This window comes from Littorina saxatilis, linkage group LG12 (genome assembly GCF_037325665.1).
Source record: "Littorina saxatilis isolate snail1 linkage group LG12, US_GU_Lsax_2.0, whole genome shotgun sequence".
NCBI classification, from domain to species: domain Eukaryota; kingdom Metazoa; phylum Mollusca; class Gastropoda; order Littorinimorpha; family Littorinidae; genus Littorina; species Littorina saxatilis.
In genome coordinates, this window is record NC_090256.1 from 42767114 (window position 1) to 42786120 (window position 19007).

Below are 19007 nucleotides of genomic sequence, written 5' to 3' on the forward strand. Positions count from 1 at the left end.
TCCTGCGTTCATGCGGTTGCAAACGACAGAATTGGTTTCTGTTCTGTTCACATAGTACTTTGAGTTCACTTACATGCAAGGGTGATGCACAGTATTCCTATGGAGAGAACTTCATCTTTAAGTGTACTTCGATTAACTGAAGATATTCAATTGTTTACTTCAATGTGGGAGGTGTGCAATGTGTAAATACACATCAACTCAGTCAGTAAGATTTATGTGCTGGTGTATGATGCAGAGCTGTCAGCCCCTATGAAGCTTCATGTGTAGCAATCTTGAATTTATAGTGTAGCAAATGGTGTTTATCTTTTAAGTATTGCATCATCTTATAATCCACTGCACCTACATGTTTATATGTCAAGACACAAATGTTGCAATAACTGTGTTCAGACAAGAAAACAGCAGCAGGAACAAATGAACATTGTAGAGTGTCTGTATAACGAAGTAGCATTTTCTGTTTTACAAGTAGCATGCTACATCGAAAGCGTAATAGTCTGCAGCTCTAATTGGGCCACTAATGCGGCATGGTGCTTTTGGATTCCACAAGTTATTTTGCATGTTGTTTTTAAGGCAAATATGTCAGAAGCTCCTAAAGAACTTTAGTGGGTAAGCCTGTGACATTGTTGTCCACATAGAGAATACTATATATGGTTTCCTATGAAATACCAGTTTTACACAAGTTGTGCTTTTAAATATTAAACTGCGAACAATATTTCAAAACACTAGTGTAAAACTGGTATCAAACAGGAAGCCATGTAGTATTCTGTTTATCCTACATACAGGGTTCGTACAGGTCATGGAAAGTCATGGAATTTGATTTTTAATTTTCCAGGCCTGGAAAGTCATGGAATTTCAATTCAAGTCATGGAATTTCAATTCAAGTCATGGAATTTAACATAAATAAGAAAGAAAAAAAATTAACCTTTAGCACGCCAGCTTTCTTTCGAGTTGTTTCTTGACAACAAAAAGTATGCGGAATTGGAACGAATTACCAAGGAAGATCTTCGCAATGAACTGTGTATCGCGGTGAAAAAAATGACAGTTCGTCAAGTCACAGTGTTAGTGACGGTTATGAAACGGAATTTACGAAAGTGCAGATGGATACAAACAGTGGCTGGTCCAGTTTAGTGAAATGACAGGACCAGCAAACATTACCGATAATCTGACTGCGTAGCAAATGCTTGACTTGCTTGTCAAAGAGACACTGCGTAGAAACTGACTCAAATTCAGTGCAAAGCAAGCCAGTGTCAAAACTGGCAGTGACAAGATGTAAAAAGTTTGCGTGTTCGGAAATGGCGACCTGTGGATCTAGTCATGGAAAATGTTATTGAGGCTCATGGAAAAGTCATGGAATTTTGTTTCTAAAAACCAGTGGGGACCCTGTACATACTGTTGCATGTTCATTGCTGTAAATGTCCCTTTGTCGAAGCGCCCAGATTGAAGAAGCTTAAAAATTGAACCTGGATCTCTCCGAATGCCTCGTGTAATCTTTAATGTCAAAGCAAGGAAATGTCACTGGTGTGGTGTTTACGTTCTTAAAATTCTTCCGAGTGTTCAAAGAAGGACGCTTGTTTCGGTATTGGAGGCAGTGAAAAATCAGGTCCTTGTCAGACAAGACCTCTTTACACATGCAATGTAGAGTGAATGGTATTGTTATGACATGAGTGGTATGTCACGTTAGTGTAATAAGTTGTATTCTTACACGCTCCACAAAGGCACAGAGTACGGGGAGCCATCCAGCGGGTTGATCCTGGTGGAGTAGCTGTCAGAGCTTTGGCGTTGAGGCCCACGAGACGTCGTCTGTACCAAGTATCAGGACCAAACGCTCTCTGGCATCTAGACGGATACCACAAGTTGATATCGTGAGTACAGCTACAAATACATACACTGGGCACAAAAAATCCTTTTTAAAAATTTGGTGAATGTTGAGTGTGTCCGGTGGTGGGGAGGATGTTAGGGGTTGTGCCAGTTTGAACATGGAATTTGAGTGGATTGATACAGGTGGCATAAGGAATTCTCTTAAACATTATTTTATGACGCTGGAATCTTTCTTTTAAGACCTACATAACCCTGAGATAATAAGGTCTTATAATGGGGGTAAACTTACAGAGGTTATGAGCAGAATATCTTAGAGAACAGCATACCTGCCAATTGCTACGATTTTGGCGCAGCATGCTCCGATTTTGCAGGAATTGCTACGCTGCTACTCTAAGCCCTGAGCTGCTACGCTAAAATATAAAAAAATGACAAGCGTGCAAAATGTTCACTTATTGCTTGACAATCAACAATGAACATTGCATAACTAGTCGAGTACCGATGGCTGGGAACCACTCCGTTATGACTCGATATGTCCACGTGACTTGCTTAGCAAATCGTGAATTTTATTGCAAGCATTCGCATTTCTGGTGACTCTATGCGCCAATTGTGAATTTGATTAGAATGCAATGCACTTGTTAAGTTGTAAGCTGTGCACAGTGACGGTGTTAGAAGTGGAAACTGGAGGGAGACAGGATAAAAACGGGGAAACGTAAGGGTGGTGAAGATTATGGTGCAAGTTCCACGCCGATGCGGGCAAATCATTTTCAACGATTTTTGCCGAAGAATTCGACAGACTTTGCGTGTATAGGTAATAATACCTGCTATTCCGACTTGGTTGTGTGACAGACGTTTTCTTCCACACGAGATTACGTTGATTGTCTAAATCTACTTTTTGACGGAAGTGGCCGAACAACTGTGAATGACGTCTCGTTATATGGGAATGACGTCACAGTCATCGTCACAGTCTGTATCTTTTGAAGCATCTCATTCTTCATGACGTCTTTCTGTGTCTGCATCCGCAAAATGTTTGTTCATTCTGGAATCTTTGTCATCTATGTTCAGAACTCTGTCCTTATAGTGTCAGACAAACAGGCCTCCTGAGCGAACCACTTTCCAAGGGAACTTAAATTCGCGTATGGAAACAGTACTGTCGTCTGGGGTGCCGTTTTCAGTATTCTGAGCGTTGAAGAATCTGTAAAGAGAAGAAACGATAACAGCAGGAGAAATAAAAGTCGTGTGTGCATTTTATGTTTTTTTGGAGTGACGATTTTGAGTTTGAATCCGTTCTTGCCATGCTCCTAAAGCGTGTAACATACAATCTTGCATACGTTTGCTTTAGTAGTGGCAAAGAAGGAAAGCGTGTGACATTGAACTATGTTTAGACGGTTGTAATGTCGTAGAGCTCTCAGAATCTTACAAACGTTTTTGATGGCATTTTAAATGCGGGCTTGCGATTCAAATTTAAGATTATGCGAGTGCTATGCTTATAAACACCAATTGCAACTCTGACATTGGGTGAAAGTTCCAAAATGCTACTCTTTGGGCTTCACAGGGGTTGGCAGCTATGAAACAGGGTCTTGAAAATGTCTTGTTTGGGATCGTAAAAGGAAGGGCGTCTTCTAAGGGGTAGGTGGGTAACGAAGGTGAGTCGTGTGCAAGTATTTTCTTTTCTTTTCTTTTTATTTTGTCATTTTCTGGATATGTAATGAAAGACTGGTCCATTGATGATTTCCCCACGGAATACAAAACATATTCTGGTTATACCTTACCATTTCTACTGGGTGGTTATTTAAATTTGGTTGCTTTGTGTTTTTTTTAACAATAAACACCCCTTCAAGTTAACAGAGAAATAAGCAGAGGGGGGAATACTTTTCGGTGAATACCAAGCTACCTAGTCCTAACAAATAACCACCCAGCAACCAGTCTGAATCCTCGATAGCTCATAGGTTGAGAAACCACACTGTGTGGTCACTGCTTGGTGACTGAAAAGTTCTGAATGCTCAAATATTCGAAAGAGGAAAGAGCTCATACATACTGCATTTACACTATTCATTTCAGGTTTCAACACACAGAATCCAATATAAGATCCATAAGTTTGGTTGTTTTCTAAATCAAAATCTACGTTGTACCAGACACAAGGTCTCAAGGCAAGTAACTCTCATATTTTGTGTAGAAAATAGAGTTGTTCCCATTTTGCATTTGTACAAATAAAAAGACAGTAATCTGTAGGTCAATTATATTTCACTTCATAAATAGAACTTTTTTTCCCGAGATACTTAAACATGAAAAGAACGCAAAAATATTTGCCTTATCGTCTTAGCAGAACAACTATGTACTTTATTTTATTCGAAATTAAATTAACTGCTATAAAGAGTTTGCAGAATTGCGCAATTTTCACAGAACTCTTCAACCATGGATTAATCACATGCTTGTGCAGGTAGACTGGCTGAGTGAATAATACTTGATCAAAATAATTATGTGTGCTGTGGGCAGGCTGTCTGTCTGTCCAAGGACAAAAAATGTAACGTTGAGCTGTTATCTCAGAAGTTTATACAGCTAGACCTCTGAAACTTTGCACACTTTTAGGGTTTGATGATTTCACGAAGTGACCCCAGTTTCGTTGACCCTCATCAAATTTTGGGGTCACAGCGGGGTCATGTTCGTTTAATAAAAACTTAACGTTGATGTTATCTCAGATGTGTTTTTAGCTAGAGCTTTAACCCTTAGGCTGGTTGTCGCGACACTTTACGTATACTGTCACCTGGTTGTCACGACATATGTCGCGCTATTGGCTCAGTCTGTTTGGTCGGTTCCGATTACCTCCCATTGATGCGAAAACCTATATGACTGTTTTTTGTTATGTTTCTCTCTGTTAATTCACCAGTGGCTATGTAACATGTGTTACAGAATTGCACCGGTGTAAGGGTTAATAGTACGCACACTTCTAGGTTTTGATAATCTACCAACTTGACATAAGATTGTGGGCGGGGATGTAGCTCAGTCGGTAGCGCGCTAGATTTGTATCCAGTTGCCTGCTGTCAGCGTGAGTTCGTCCCCACGTTCGGCGGGAGATTTATTTCTCGGAGTCAACTTTGTGTGCAGACTCTCCTCGGTGTCCGAACACCCCCGTGTGTACACACAAGCACAAGACCAAGTGCGCACGAAAAAGATCCTGTAATCCATGTCAGAGTTCGGTGGGTTATAGAAACAAGAAAATACCCAGCATGCTTCCTCCGAAAGCGGCGTATGGCTGCCTAAATGGTGGGGTAAAAACGGTCATACACGTAAAATTCCACTCGTGCAAACCACGAGTGCACGTGGGAGTTTCAGCCCACGAACGCATAAGAAGAAGAAGACGACATAAGGTTGATTGACCTTCGTCACAGCCCACTTCGTCAACATCACGGGCCAAAGAATCTAGACACAGCCATCGTCGAACGCTGAAGAAGAAGAAGATTGACCTTCGTCAAGTTTTGGGGTCACAGGGGGTCATGTTCGAATCAAAATATCTTAACATTGATGTTATCTCAGGTGTTTTTGAAGCTTGAGCTTTGAAACTTTGAACACTTGAAGGATTTGATCATCTACCTACGTGACCCTAGTTTGGTTGATCCCTGTCACATTTTGGGGTCACAGTGGGGTCAAGTTTGTAAAAGCTTTACATTGCGGTTTTCTCAGTTATTTTTATTAAATTTCACTGAATTGTATGTGTTATTAACCAGCAGACATTACCAAAATTTTGCTTATTTTTATCAAATTTTAGAGTCCCAGCAGTTAGTGGAATCCTCCTTTTAAGACCTACAAGACCCTTAAGGCTTATGGACATGACGAAGAAAAGTCATATAAAGCAATTGCTTTTCTTGATTTATTTCTTTGCAAAATTGAAGAAAGGTGGATTAAATGGGTTACACACCTTTTCTCAATGATATATATTAAAAATAATGGTCTTGATTCTCGGTCATGAAAAAGCACTTTGACCATTACTTTTTAATATTTACTGAGCATGTTACCTGTACTTATTTCCCAATAACTCTTTAATCAGAATTTGTGTGGTGAAATCACATATGGAAACGGATCTCTGTTTGTTATATTGCAGGTGGAAAATGGTGATTCATGGGGCAATCGATGGCTTTAGCCGGGCCACTACCTTCCTCCATGCCACCGAAACAACAGGTCAGAGACCGTTCGGGATCTGTTTTTGGGTGGAACCCAACGCTTTGGACTCCCGTCAAGAGTCCGCATGGACCATGGTGGCGAGAATCTGGATGTCGTCGCCCTCATGAATGAACACCGGGGAGAAGGGAGAGGCAGTGCGATGCAAGGCCGCAGTGACCATAACCAAAGGATCGAGCGTCTCTGGCTCGACGTCTGGAAAGATGTGGTGAACCCTTACCATGACCTGTTTACTGCAATGGGAACACCACAGGCAGAAGGTGGTCTGGGGATACTGAACATGGACAATCCCATTCACTTGTGGGCCCTCCACTATGTTTTTCTGCCCAGGCTGAACCGGTCCCTACAGTGGATTGTGGAACAGAAGAACCACCAACCCCTGAGGACAGAGCGCAACAGAACTCCCCTGCAGCTCTTCTTCAGGGGGATGCTGGAGAGACGAGCCAGCACATCCACAGCAGTACAGGACTTCTGGAAAGGGAGAAGCCTTCAATCGATAATCGAGGACCATCCTTTGCCAGACAGTCGTTAGGATGTGCCTGCCACGGCTTGCCCCCTCTCTGAGGAACAGCTCGTGCAACTAACGGAGCGCATTGACCCTCGGAGTGGGCCACCCACCGATCAACATGGTCAGATGTTGTTCTCCAGTTCGTTGCCAACATGCTCGAGTAAAAAAAAAGTTAGCTTGTGGACACCCCAAACCTGAAGTGTATAGCAGACCTGTGAACCCATACGATTTTGCCATATTTTGTACGCTTGATTGTCCAGACTACAAGCAGATTGGTCAGTGGAATCACAAGAAAAATTCATTGTCTACTTTTATTTACAAGCGCATTCCAAAGCCGATCCAGTGTTTTGACACATGATTACTGCTTTTGTCAATGAAAGAAGCATTCGTTTTAAATTGTAAACTTATTAGGCTACTTGCCCTATCCGCTCCAGCCACGTAATCGTGCAATAAATCTGCAATATCTTGCATGGCGTTGGGAGGTGTGCCTCAATTTGCGGGTTTGCTTTGAGACCTCAGAGTAAGGATGTGTCTGGGTGCAGACACTTCGCCTTCAAAAAAGTTAATTTGCACTGAGCAGCATTGGGCGGCAACAATGAAAGCCTCAAAAACAATCATAAAGTTTGTTCAAAGTACCAAGCATGGTAGAAGGTATAAGCAACTGTTTTTTTCAAATTGGTTTAAATCTGCGCTCTAATTCTAAACCAATCTTTGTAAAGTGGAAAGTCATTCAAATAAAGCGAAATTATGTCCGCTGTGTATTTTATTATTTTTAAACACAGGTACTGCACCACGAAAACAATATTGCTAAAAAAAAAACACAAATATGTACACTTTGTGAAAGAAAGTTGTAAAGAAAGTTTTACACAATGATTTGCCATTAGGTTACCTGTTTAATTGCACCAAACAGACATGGGATTCTTCCGTAAAATTACGGAATTCCGTAAATTTTTAGGCTCCAGGGATCATTCTTGAGATTCGTGCAAATCCGCTGAGAAAATGTTGGGGTATATGTAGGTAAAGACCCAAGTTTTTCGGCCGGTCCGCTGATCGCGACGCTCCATTCCATACTATTCTTGAACGGTTGGTTCCTAAAACGGTCAGACTGTTGCTGGTCGATCCGTATGGGAACGCGCTCTGTGTCTTTGTATGACGGCTTACTTGTGCCAAAACCTAGGGTTATCGTTTTCACGTGAAAATTAGTAATTAACAGTGTTAATTACTAATTTTCATTTTTGCCTCGTTTTCGGTCACAGTAGTCGGATTTTAAGAGTCCGCACTGAGAGGCTTCAACGTCCGGCAAACATCACTCTCAAACTATTTCTAAAATATCTTTTAACAGAAGGCCTTATCGAGCAAGTTATTCGACGGGAAGATGCATGTCACTGTTTTCTACAATAGCGCTATCCTAAAAGTTGTTTTGGGTATCTTAGAAAAGAATAATCGACCCCGAAAACTTTCGAATCGAAGCTGTTCGTAGCAGACGGACTTTTGATCGGCTGTGGTCTCACACTTTCACAGATATCTTTCAATATAATTCCTTAATCGACAAGTTGTCAGGCAGACAGCTGTACTTCATATTTGTTTCCACTACCACACTCATACATTTGCTTAAAAGTGTATTAGGGAAGGACAATCAATCCGAAAATGTTCGAACCGAGAGAGGAAAAATGGCGGCCGGTCGGACATGTGCAAAAGGTCCGACGACTAGCAGACGGATCTCTTCATCGAGACTCGCACACTTTCACAAATATCTTTCGATAGAATTCGTTATTCAACAAGTTTTCGGACAGACAGTTGTATGTCACGGTTATCTACACATGCGCTCAGCTCTTAGTGTTAATTTAAAGAACTATGGACCAGAAAAGTTTCGAATCGAAGGATGTTTTGCTCTGGCAGGTGAAACAGTCGCGCATGCGCATTGAGCCCCCACAGTCACGAGGTACAAGAAAATTAGTAATTAACGCGTGAAAATTACTAATTTTTAGTTTTGGCACTAGTAAGCCGTCAGGAAGCGAGCCAAAACTGAAAATTAGACATTAACACTTGAAAATTAGTTATTAACACTAGAAAATTAGTAATTAACATGTGAAAATTGCTAATTTTCACGTCAGAATTGTAATTTTCTCGTGAAAATTAGTAACTTTCACGGGTTAATTACTAATTTTTAGTTTTGGCGCTAGTAAGCCGTCATATCTTTGTCTCCTACAGTCACCGTTTCAACGTAGCTATCGGGGATTCAGTATAAGCTAAAGCATACCGTATGAGAATGATTCGGCGCCATTTTTACATCGCTTCGAGCCACTTGCCAAAATGATGAGGAAGCTAAAGCGAGACGAAACCGTTCTATCCCGGGAAATTGACCAGCAGAAGTACAAGAAAAATCTCTGGAGATTCGACTGGCTCGATGAAGTTGTATCATTGAGCTGGAAATACGAGAAAGGCCAGAAGACACAAGACGTGAAACTGAAAGTTGGCGATGCTTTTGCTAAAATCAACTTGCCGGGAAAAACTTAGTGCACTTTGTGCAACGATGTTAATGTTATCAACTACGGTTCCAATGGAAAGACTGCCCTCAAAAGCCACTTGAAAAGCAACAAGCACCTGACTATCCTGAAAACCCAGTCGTGTAATCAGTCACTGGGGTCGTTTGGCACCGACGAGGTAAGAACATTGAAACCACACCGTCACACGCCACCACCCCCCCCCCTCCCCCCCATCCCCGCCTCTCTCTCTCTCTCTCTTTCTCCTCCTTATTTTGAGTCTTAGCGTAAAATTAATTTGAGAAACATGGGAGGGAAGAGAAAGGGGGGGGGGGGGGGGGGCTATGATTAAGCTGAAATATGCATTTCAGGGCCATTTTTGTGTGTCTAAAATACTAAAAACCTTCAGCTTCTGGGGGCTTTGCCCCCAGACCCCGACCAGGGGCGTTGCCCCTGGACCCTACTGGGGGCCTTCTGCGGCCCCCAGACCCCCACTTTTTTTTTCCTTAATTATCACTTTTTCTGAATCCCATGTCTCATTGTCTGACCAAATTTCTTTTCATGTATCTATAGTATAGATTTATAAGGTTGAAAATTGCTGAAAGTTTTTAAAACAGACTATTGTTTTTGAAAAAGACCTTAGTGTATTTTTAGGTTTATTGATGCTAGATATATTTATATATATATATATATGGCTTGCCCAATCCAACGTATAAAGGAACTCATTGTTATTCAGCCATTAACCTTCGCCGGCACTCGTTATCGACTACACACGGACGCATTCGTGGGGCCGTGCAGACCCATGCTTCTCAAAGAAGGAAAAATGTGCATATCCTTCCGTGGCACTCGTGGGGCCGTGCAGACCCATGCTTCTCAAAGAAAGAAAAATATGCATATCCTTCCGTGGCACTCGTGGGTCCGTGCGGACACAGAAGGGTGTTTGATGCAAATATCTCTTAAACGAGTTGGAATTTTTTAATGAGCTTTTAGAAATGCCTCAGACACCTAAAAAGCTATCATCTCCTAAAAGCTCATTAAATTTCAGTGATAATTAATTAATTAATTAATGGTCAAATTTAGACTGCACAGGGTATTTGGTAAAATATTATGGGTCTGCATGGCCCCACGAGTGCCACGGAAGGGTTTGCACAATTGTCCTTCTTTGAGAAGTATGGGTCCGCATGGACCCACGAGTGCCTCGGAAGGGTATACACGCTTTTCCTTCTTTGAGAAGTATGGGTCCGCACGTCCCCACGAATGCTTCCGTGTGTAGTCTAAATTTGACCATTAATTAATTAATTAATTAATTAATTAATTAATTATCCCTGAAATTTAATGAGCTTTTAGGAGATGAAAGCTTTGTAGGTGTCTGAGGCATTTCTAAAAGCTCATTAAAAAATTCCAACTCGTTTAAGAGATATTTGAGACAATGACAAAAGGTGACGTTTTCATGTCAGTATGTCCCAAATGACATCACCAGTACATTTTTCATTCTATCTAATCTGTTTTCGTTCTATTTTTTCTAATAACATGCGTTAACAATTGATTGCCAACTGGAATGGAAGAGCACAAAAAGTGTAACTTGATATGTAGTTTCTCTAGAGGGAAAAACATCTTCCACTTTCATGTCAGTGTGTCCCATGCAACATACATTTGCCAAACAGCTATGTGTAAGTAGATTATTTGTTAGTGGTATAGAAAATACTGATCAACAATCAAAGTCAGTTTTCACATTCATTTTCTACCTATTTCTTATTTGTTTATTCTTTTGGCAATGGTGAAATGTCAGCAATCGTGTGTCATTCGGGACAGTAGACATGACACCTGACCTTTTGTCACTGTCTCATTTGCAATCAAACACCCTTCTGGGTCCGCACGGACCCACGAGTGCCTCGGAAGGGTATACACGCTTTTCCTTCTTTGAGAAGTATGGGTCCGCACGTCCCCACAAATGCTTCCGTGTGTAGTCTAAATTTGACCATTAATTAATTAATTAATTATCACTGAAATTTAATGAGTTTTTAGGAGATGATAGCTTGTTAGGTGTCTGTAGCATTTCTAAAAGCTCATTAAAAAATTCCAACTCGTTTAAAAGATATTTGCAATCAAACACCCTTCTGGGTCCGCACGGACCCACGAGTGCCGGCGAAGGTTAAAGACATTTTCCGAATTACAATGGTTTAATAGCCAACTTGCACAATACCCCTTTTGAACAGCTCTCTGGTGCGAAAGATAAGGAAGGTTCACTTCCCTACGGGCAAACGTTTTGCTCTCACAAGCACTGGTGTTCTCTGGCTTGTGTAAAAAAAACAAAATAAAATCTCAATCGCCTTACTTTTGTATACAGGACATGCTTGGGTACTTTGAACGAACTAAAGGATTATTCTTGCGGCTATTATTGCCGCAGCCAATAAACCTTTAACGACTTTGTGTGTGTCGGTGTGTGAATGCTCTGATTTGTTTTGCTATTGTGTATTGCCGTGAGCTCTGGCGAGAAGGGGTGATTAATTTATGTTCATTATTATTATGTCTCACTGTGTTTTCACAGCTGTACAGAACAGTGAAAGGGATACTCGTTCAAACTTTGGTATGATGCCATGAGCGCCATAGTTTAACTAGAGTCAAATCAGTTATTTTTCTTTTTATATTCAATGGTGCCTCATTCACCCATATTCATCAGAACATAAGCTTTTTGCAACGTTCATTGAAGGTCAAGGTCCCTTTAAGTTACCTATCAAACCTCATAGTGGTGTTTTTGGTTAGTGTTTTCCCCTGGAGCAATTTTTTGATTAGTGCTTTTGTGAACAAGAAACAATTTACAAGTGGCTCTATCCCATCTTCCCCCCCCCCCCCCCCCCCCCCCCCCCCCTTCCACGTGGCGATATAACCTTCGTGGTTGAAAACACCAAATAAAGAAAGAAAGTGTTTTAAACATTTTCAGTTCTCCATTTAGTTTGGTGAAGTAGTGTAGAGCATTTTTTGAACATCAATAATCATGTATGAATTTATTGCATGTTTGTTGCTAGAATATTAATCATTCTTCTGCTGAAGAACTTTGTGCCTGATGAAAGTAAACATTGTGGTCAGTCGCATAGGTACCCCCCGCGGGTTTGGGGGAAGAATTTACCCGATGCTCCCCAGCATGTCGTAAGAGGCGACTAACTGATTCTGTTTCTCCTTTTACCCTTGTTAAGTGTTTCTTGTATAGAATAGTCAATTTTTGTAAAGATTTTACTCAAGCAGTATGTAAGTGTTATGTCCTTTGTACTGGAAACTTGCATTCTCCCAGTAAGGTAATATATTGTACTACGTTGCAAGCCCCTGGAGCAAATTTTTGATTAAGTGCTTTTGTGAACAAGAAACAATTGACAAGTGGCTCTATCCCATCTCCCCCCTTCCCCCGTCGCGATATAACCTTCGTGGTTGAAAACAATGTTAAACACAAAATAAAGAAAGAATAGGCACCCCCTAAAATCAAAGGTGAGTTTTAGATACTAAAATGTGCCAACAAATTTAACAGCACACCCGAGTCCCCTTTTTACTTTAGTTGCAAGATCAGTACATGTTCTATCACGGAATTTTGTTTTGTTTTTGTAATTATGTGTATTTAGAGATTTTTCAAACCAAACTATTAATCTTTGAGCTCAGATGTCCTACTTTTTGACGTATTGGTATGTTTATTCAAGGTAAGCTAGACGAATCATTTGTATCAGGAAACTAAAATAAATGAAATTCTGATTTTATGTGAAAAATTGAATCAGTATCACAACAATTTCAAAAATTATTCATATTATGTGCTGGTTAATGACTATTACATTTGCAAGCCAAAGCTCTGTTTGCATTCTGAATTTTGCATGTAAATGTCACATTTCAAAGATCACCTATATATTTAGGTGTGTGTGTAGTCTTTTTAAGAACATCAATTATATACATTTATTGGATCTTGATTGCTTGAATGTGTATGACACATAATTCTTGTGTATGAATAAATGTGTATGACAAGTTTGAATATTGGATAATACAAATTGTTTGTATGGATTTTGATTCCTGTATGGTGAGGCAATGAACATGTGCGTGTGAGATGTCTATGATGGACAGCAAAATGTAGTTATGGATTCATGGCTGCTAGTCTCATTTCCAGTCATATTAAAAAAAACAAGTTGTTTTTACAAAAACACAAAACATAACTCAAGTTGTCTGCCACAAATACAATTAATTTTAATCAAACAAGTGTCATGCAGAAAATACACTTTAAATAAGGAAAATCATCACAAAATGGAATGCATACTTTATGTTTATCACATCACAAGACACACTGGTAATACTTGGCAGGTGAGAGTTAACCCATCACACAATGGAATGAATATTTTTATCACATCATTAGACTGGTATTACTTGGCAGTTGAGAGTTAACCTATCACAAAATGGAATGAATACTTAATTTTTATCCCATCATAAGACTGGTAATACTTGGCAGTTGCAAGTTCATCCATCACAAAGTGGAATGAATAATTTAATTTTATCACATCATAAAGAATACATCGGTTCTACTTGGCAGGTGACAGCTGAACAGTTAGCAAAACAGTCACTATTTAATACTGGTTACAGAGACGAGGAATTGAGGCTGAAATTTATAAACTAAACAAGAAAGCTGAAATTGTGTGAGCCGTTTGTTCGTTCATGGGCTGAAACTCCCACGGCTTTTACGTGTATGACCGTTTTTACCCCGCCATTTAGGCAGCCATACGCCGCGTTCGGAGGAAGCATGCTGGGTATTTTCGTGTTTCTATAACCCACCGAACTCTGACATGGATTACAGGATCTTTTTCGTGCGCACTTGGTCTTGTGCTTGCGTGTACACACGGGGGTGTTCGGACACCGAGGAGAGTCTGCACACAAAGTTGACTGTGAGCAATAATAAATCTCTCGCCGAACGTGGGGACGAACTCGCGCTGACAGCGGCCAACAGGACTGAGCTACATCCCCGCCCTTGTGTGAGCAGTGACCTTCACTACAGAGGAGTGTAAAACTATAAAAGGAAAAGCAGTAGACAACGCCAGTTTTGGTTAATTTGGTAAAACATAAAAACAGACTATCGTTACACAGGGCACGAATATCACATTATCATAACTGTTACAAACGCTTTTGAGTTTATTAATTTGTATACCATTATGAGACAGTATAACAAAGTTGTTAGCGTGCAATTGATTTGTTTGTATCCGGTTTATGGTGTATATTGCCAAGTTTTGTATGGGACACTGTAACACTAGTCCGAGTGCTTTTGATATTTTGCTGGCAACGTGTTATTCGTGTAGTAGGGGGGTTGAACCATTTATTCTGTACATTAGGTAACTGATACCTGATATGATGTGAAGTGCTTAGTTTACTTGATCAATAGTCGAGAGAAATACAATGCTTTACATGTTTTCCATGGACAGCGTTACACGGAACACGAAAAGCAGGCAACATAATGACAAACAGTGGTGCAAAAAAACAAATAAGAACAGAACACACTCTTGAAACACAACGGCAATTTAAATAATGCAAAACACAAACATCAAATCTTCGAAAGTCTCTCTCTTGCATTTAATAGCAAGTAAGAAATGATGTACGGTACAGGCACCCAAAATAAAGCTTATTTTACTGAGAGAAAAAACCCACACACACCTTGTCTTAATAATTTTAAGATTTCAAAGTTCAACGTTAAACACCCCCCCCCCCCCCCCCTGCAAAAAGCAAAGAAAACAATCAAAACAAAAACAAGGTATGTAAAGGAGTATAGGAAACCGGTTAAATCAGGGTCATGTTTTTTTCTTCCTTTGCAGCATGACCTCAAATAATTCAGTTTGAATACATTTGTGAATTCCCTTCAAAATTGCAGAACAAACATTTTTTCGCAGGGTGTGTACAGAAAGAAATACCAACACCTACGGCTACCAAGCAAAAATAATGCGAAACACAAACATCAAATCTTCGAAAGTCTCTCTCTTGCATTTAATAGCAAGTAAGAAATGATGTACGGTACAGGCACCTAAAATAAAGCTTATTTTACGGAGAGAAAAAAACCACACACACCTTGTCTTAATAATTTTAAGATTTCAAAGTTCAACGTTAACACCCCCCCCCCCCCAGGGTGTGTACAGATAGAAACACCAACAGCTACGGCTACCAAGCAGAAACTAAACGCACCATTGAAGGAAAGTTTTTACAATAAATAAAATCCACCCCCTTCAAGAACAGCCTGGGACAGCTTCTGCCTCAGTTCTTGACGTGTCGGGCAGACACCTGCATTCTGAGGGCACAAGTTGACACTCTGGGGAGTGGCTTTTCGGGTGTGTCCACAAACACCACGGTCAGAGGACTCTGGTACCCTCCTGGTACTGTGGACCGGCTCCCAGACATGAAAAACACGAAATCTGAGATGGTGGTTTCTCCGCACTTTCCATCTGAAACAAGACAAAAAAGAAATTCTGAAATAAAGGAAACATCATCCCGCTTTCTTAATAAGCATACAAGTACCAGGACTCAAAAGAGAGGGAATTATTGCATGCTTGTGTTCATTTGTAGAAGCGTAGAAATGTTAAGCATGCTTTGCGACACAGAATGAAATGCTATTTTGAAAGCGTAACTTTTCTTGAGACTTTTTTTGAGCTGCTTGACGTTCAGTTTGATATGTGAAGGCAAACGAGATTCATTTTCCCAAATCTTTGGAGCTTTCAGGGGTAAAACCATGTGTTTATCATTTGCTGCTTTACATATAAGTTATTCTCCTGGGTCGTTTCCCATTTTGTGACATGTATTTTCAGTCCTTAAAACATGTATTAAATGGCAACTTGAATGTATACTCTCCCAAAAAAGAAACTTGACACAGGTAAACATTGATGTTTTTCAAATATATAATATATGTTAGAGGAAAGCACCAAAATTCAGTTTGAAGTTTGTCGGTTACATTGTTGCTAACAACTAACCCATAAAAAGAACATAATTGAACCAAGACTTTACTAAGTGGTCGCCCTTTTATTGAATTGCAAAAATTCTCGTCTGCACAAAAATCATGTGCATGGAGAGTATCGAGAGTATACATATTTTCTTTAGTAATAATTTTTTTTCCAGTAATACTCCAGGTTGTTAATGATGCAGACTTGCAACAAAACAACATAGAATATATATATATTATTTTCTTGGTAGTGTTAGCAGTATTCAAATTCATGTCACAACTTCCGGTTTCCATGTTATGAAGGTGCTTTACTTTTTTTTAATTTTTTTTAATTTTTTTATTTTTTTTTTAAATTTTTTTTTTTTAACATTTTATTTCCTTTATATACACATAAACACAGCATAACATACATCATACACCGAGTTTATCAACAAAGCGTATACACACGTACATAAGGTGCTTTACTTTAAAACCTTTGTACTTTTACTGAACACTAAGACAAACAAAATGTGCAAGTATTTGTTATTCTATCTCTGCAGGCCAAGGATATTTATGAAACTAGTATTTGTGAATGAAATTAATTTGTACAGCTTAAATGTCTCAAGTTAAATTTAATAAAAAGTCTACTTTATAACATGGTTTTCCCTGGTACACAGCTCTGGAGATTAAAGCTGTGGTCTATTTATGACTTTCCTGGGCTACGAGGTTGAAAAATAGGGATACAATCATGTACAGAATTCTGTACAGCAAACGCTACCCGAAACCCCACCTATACGGCGTGTATGACCTTGAGAGCTTCAGTCAACGCTTGAATTTTTCAGGGATAACAGCCGGTTTGCTCTCTCAAGACTGATCATATTTTATCTTCAAGAGAGATCAAGGGGAAAAAATAAAAGCCCCGGCGAAGATTCGAACTCTCGACTTCGTGTCTCATGTCCTAACCACTAGGCTACTGCGCCAATTGAGAAAATGAAGGAAAAACATTGATATGAATTCATGTTATGTTATTCTTGAAGCAGCATGATTTATATCTCTATCCGCCCATTGTTCAGAAGTTTGTTTGTTTGTTTGTTTGTTTGTTTGCTTAACGCCCAGCCGACCACGAAGGGCCATATCAGGGCGGAGCTGCTTTGACATATAACGTGCGTCACACACAAGACAGAAGTCGCAGCACAGGCTTCATGGCTCACCCAGTCACATTATTCTGACACCGGACCAACCAGTCCTAGCATTAACCCCATAATGCCAGACGCCAGGCGGAGCAACCACTAGATTGCCAATTTTAAAGTCTTAGGTATGACCCGGCCGGGGTTCGAACCCACGACCTCCCGATCACGGGGCGGACGCCTTACCACTAGGCCAACCGTGCCGGTTGTTCAGAAGTGAATACATGTATAACTATTTCTTAGATGTCTGGTTTCAACTGGCTTTGGAGAGATTCAATTACTGTTCTTGTCATTTTCTTGCATGTTGTAAATAGAGATATCGCAGCTATTTGCATGGCGCGAATGTCGTGTAGCATGACGGTGTAAACATGTACTGCGATTCTGTAAAACATGTTTGCAAATAAAGGCAAATTTTAATGTCAATTTTTACGTTTTTGCAATGCATAAATGATAATTCAAGCGTAGAATGATATAAAATTATCAATTTTTTATCTTTGACAATACTGGTGTAGTGGCCTAGCGGTTAAGACATCGGCCCCGACATTTCGAGGCCCCGATGCCTTGAGTTCGAATCCCTGCCAAGTCGTTTATTTTTTCTGCTCGATCCTTCTTGACAACAAATATGCTCAGCTCTGCGAGAGCAAATCGGATGTTACCACTGCAAAATTCAAGCGTTGACTGAAGCTCTCAAGGTCATACACGCCGTATAGGTGGGGTTTCGGGTAGTGTTTGCTGTACAGAAATCTGTACATGATTTTGTCCCTATTTTTCAACCTCGTAGCCCCGGAAAGTCATAAATAGACCACAGCTTTAACCCATATCAATCAAGGTTTGTTATGAGCCAAACGGCTTTCCATATGAGATTATATACGTACCACTGCCGCCGCCACCAAATAATCATAATATACACTTTACAACGGATTACACACACACACACACACACACACAGATAACAAGGTAATCTTGAACTTTAGCGTGACGAAAATGCACCGAAAATGGTGTACGTTGTCAACCATGGGACATCATCTACACGAAAGAGTTGTCTCCCTTGTCTGGTCACACGGATAATTTCTTCTTTGATGGGTCAAATGCATTCGTACAGTTCATCATCGGAGTTCATTCCGTAACTTCAAAGGGATCTAAAATGACTTGTTATGATTACAAGTACAGGTTCTACAAATTTGGAGACTTAAATGCCTCTGAATTAAGAGCTATGAATTTAACACGCTAAAGTTCAAGATTACCGATAACACGAGCTCTCGCACCGAATTCCAATATTTTGCATCTTTGGTCAAAAACGCGTACAGGCCTCCCTTCAAGTTCAACTTCTGGATGTGGATGCCCCACTGACTCGGTGTAGATCGTCACAAGAACCGAATTCGTCTGATAAAACAATTAACTTACCCTGCTGTGCGAGCCTGGGCAACAGCGTTAATTAAAACTGCACTCGCAAACCTTCCAAAACATCAGGGACATTTGCCACCCCCGCCATCTTGAGCTGTTCAGTCTGTCAAAAGGCGGCAAAGCGAGGCTATGAAGACGCGTATAAGCTTAGTGTTTTTCATGTGGATTCCCAGTCCAAGTTTTTAAGTCGCTTAACCACGTGACTAATAACTGATTAATACAGGTGTATTTATTATTAAATACAGGTGTATTTAATTTTAAATACAGGTGTATTTATTTTTAAATACAGGTGTAATTATTTTTAAATACAGGTGTATTTATTTTTAAATACAGGTGTATTTATTATTAAATACAGGTGTATTTATTTTTAAATACAGGTGTATTTATTTTTAAATACAGGTGTATTTATCATTAATTACACCTGTATTTTATAATAAATACAGGTGTATTTAATAATAAATGCACCTGTATTTAATAATAAATACACCTGTATTTAAAAATAAATACACCTGTATTTAATA

The 19007-nt window shown here is 39.8% G+C and overlaps 1 protein-coding gene and 2 long non-coding RNA genes across 3 annotated transcripts; 2 read left to right on the forward strand and 1 right to left on the reverse strand.

Annotated features, from left to right (window-relative positions):
- Positions 1-647: 647 nt before the first annotated feature.
- On the forward strand, positions 648-12988 carry LOC138981990 (uncharacterized). The gene is made up of 2 exons (XM_070355191.1): positions 648-1859; positions 5912-12988. Exon 2 carries the CDS (start codon positions 6056-6058, stop codon positions 6518-6520), a length of 465 nt encoding a protein of 154 aa, XP_070211292.1. The 5' UTR covers positions 648-1859; positions 5912-6055; the 3' UTR covers positions 6521-12988.
- A 184-nt stretch (positions 12989-13172) lies between these two features.
- Positions 13173-18782, reverse strand: LOC138981991 (uncharacterized). The gene is made up of 2 exons (XR_011460754.1): positions 18487-18782; positions 13173-15425 (listed from the first exon to the last, which is right to left on the reverse strand). It is a non-coding gene; the product is annotated as an uncharacterized lncRNA (long non-coding RNA).
- On the forward strand, positions 15419-16993 carry LOC138981992 (uncharacterized). Its single transcript, XR_011460755.1, has 2 exons — positions 15419-16219; positions 16373-16993. It is a non-coding gene; the product is annotated as an uncharacterized lncRNA (long non-coding RNA).
- Positions 18783-19007: the final 225 nt, after the last annotated feature.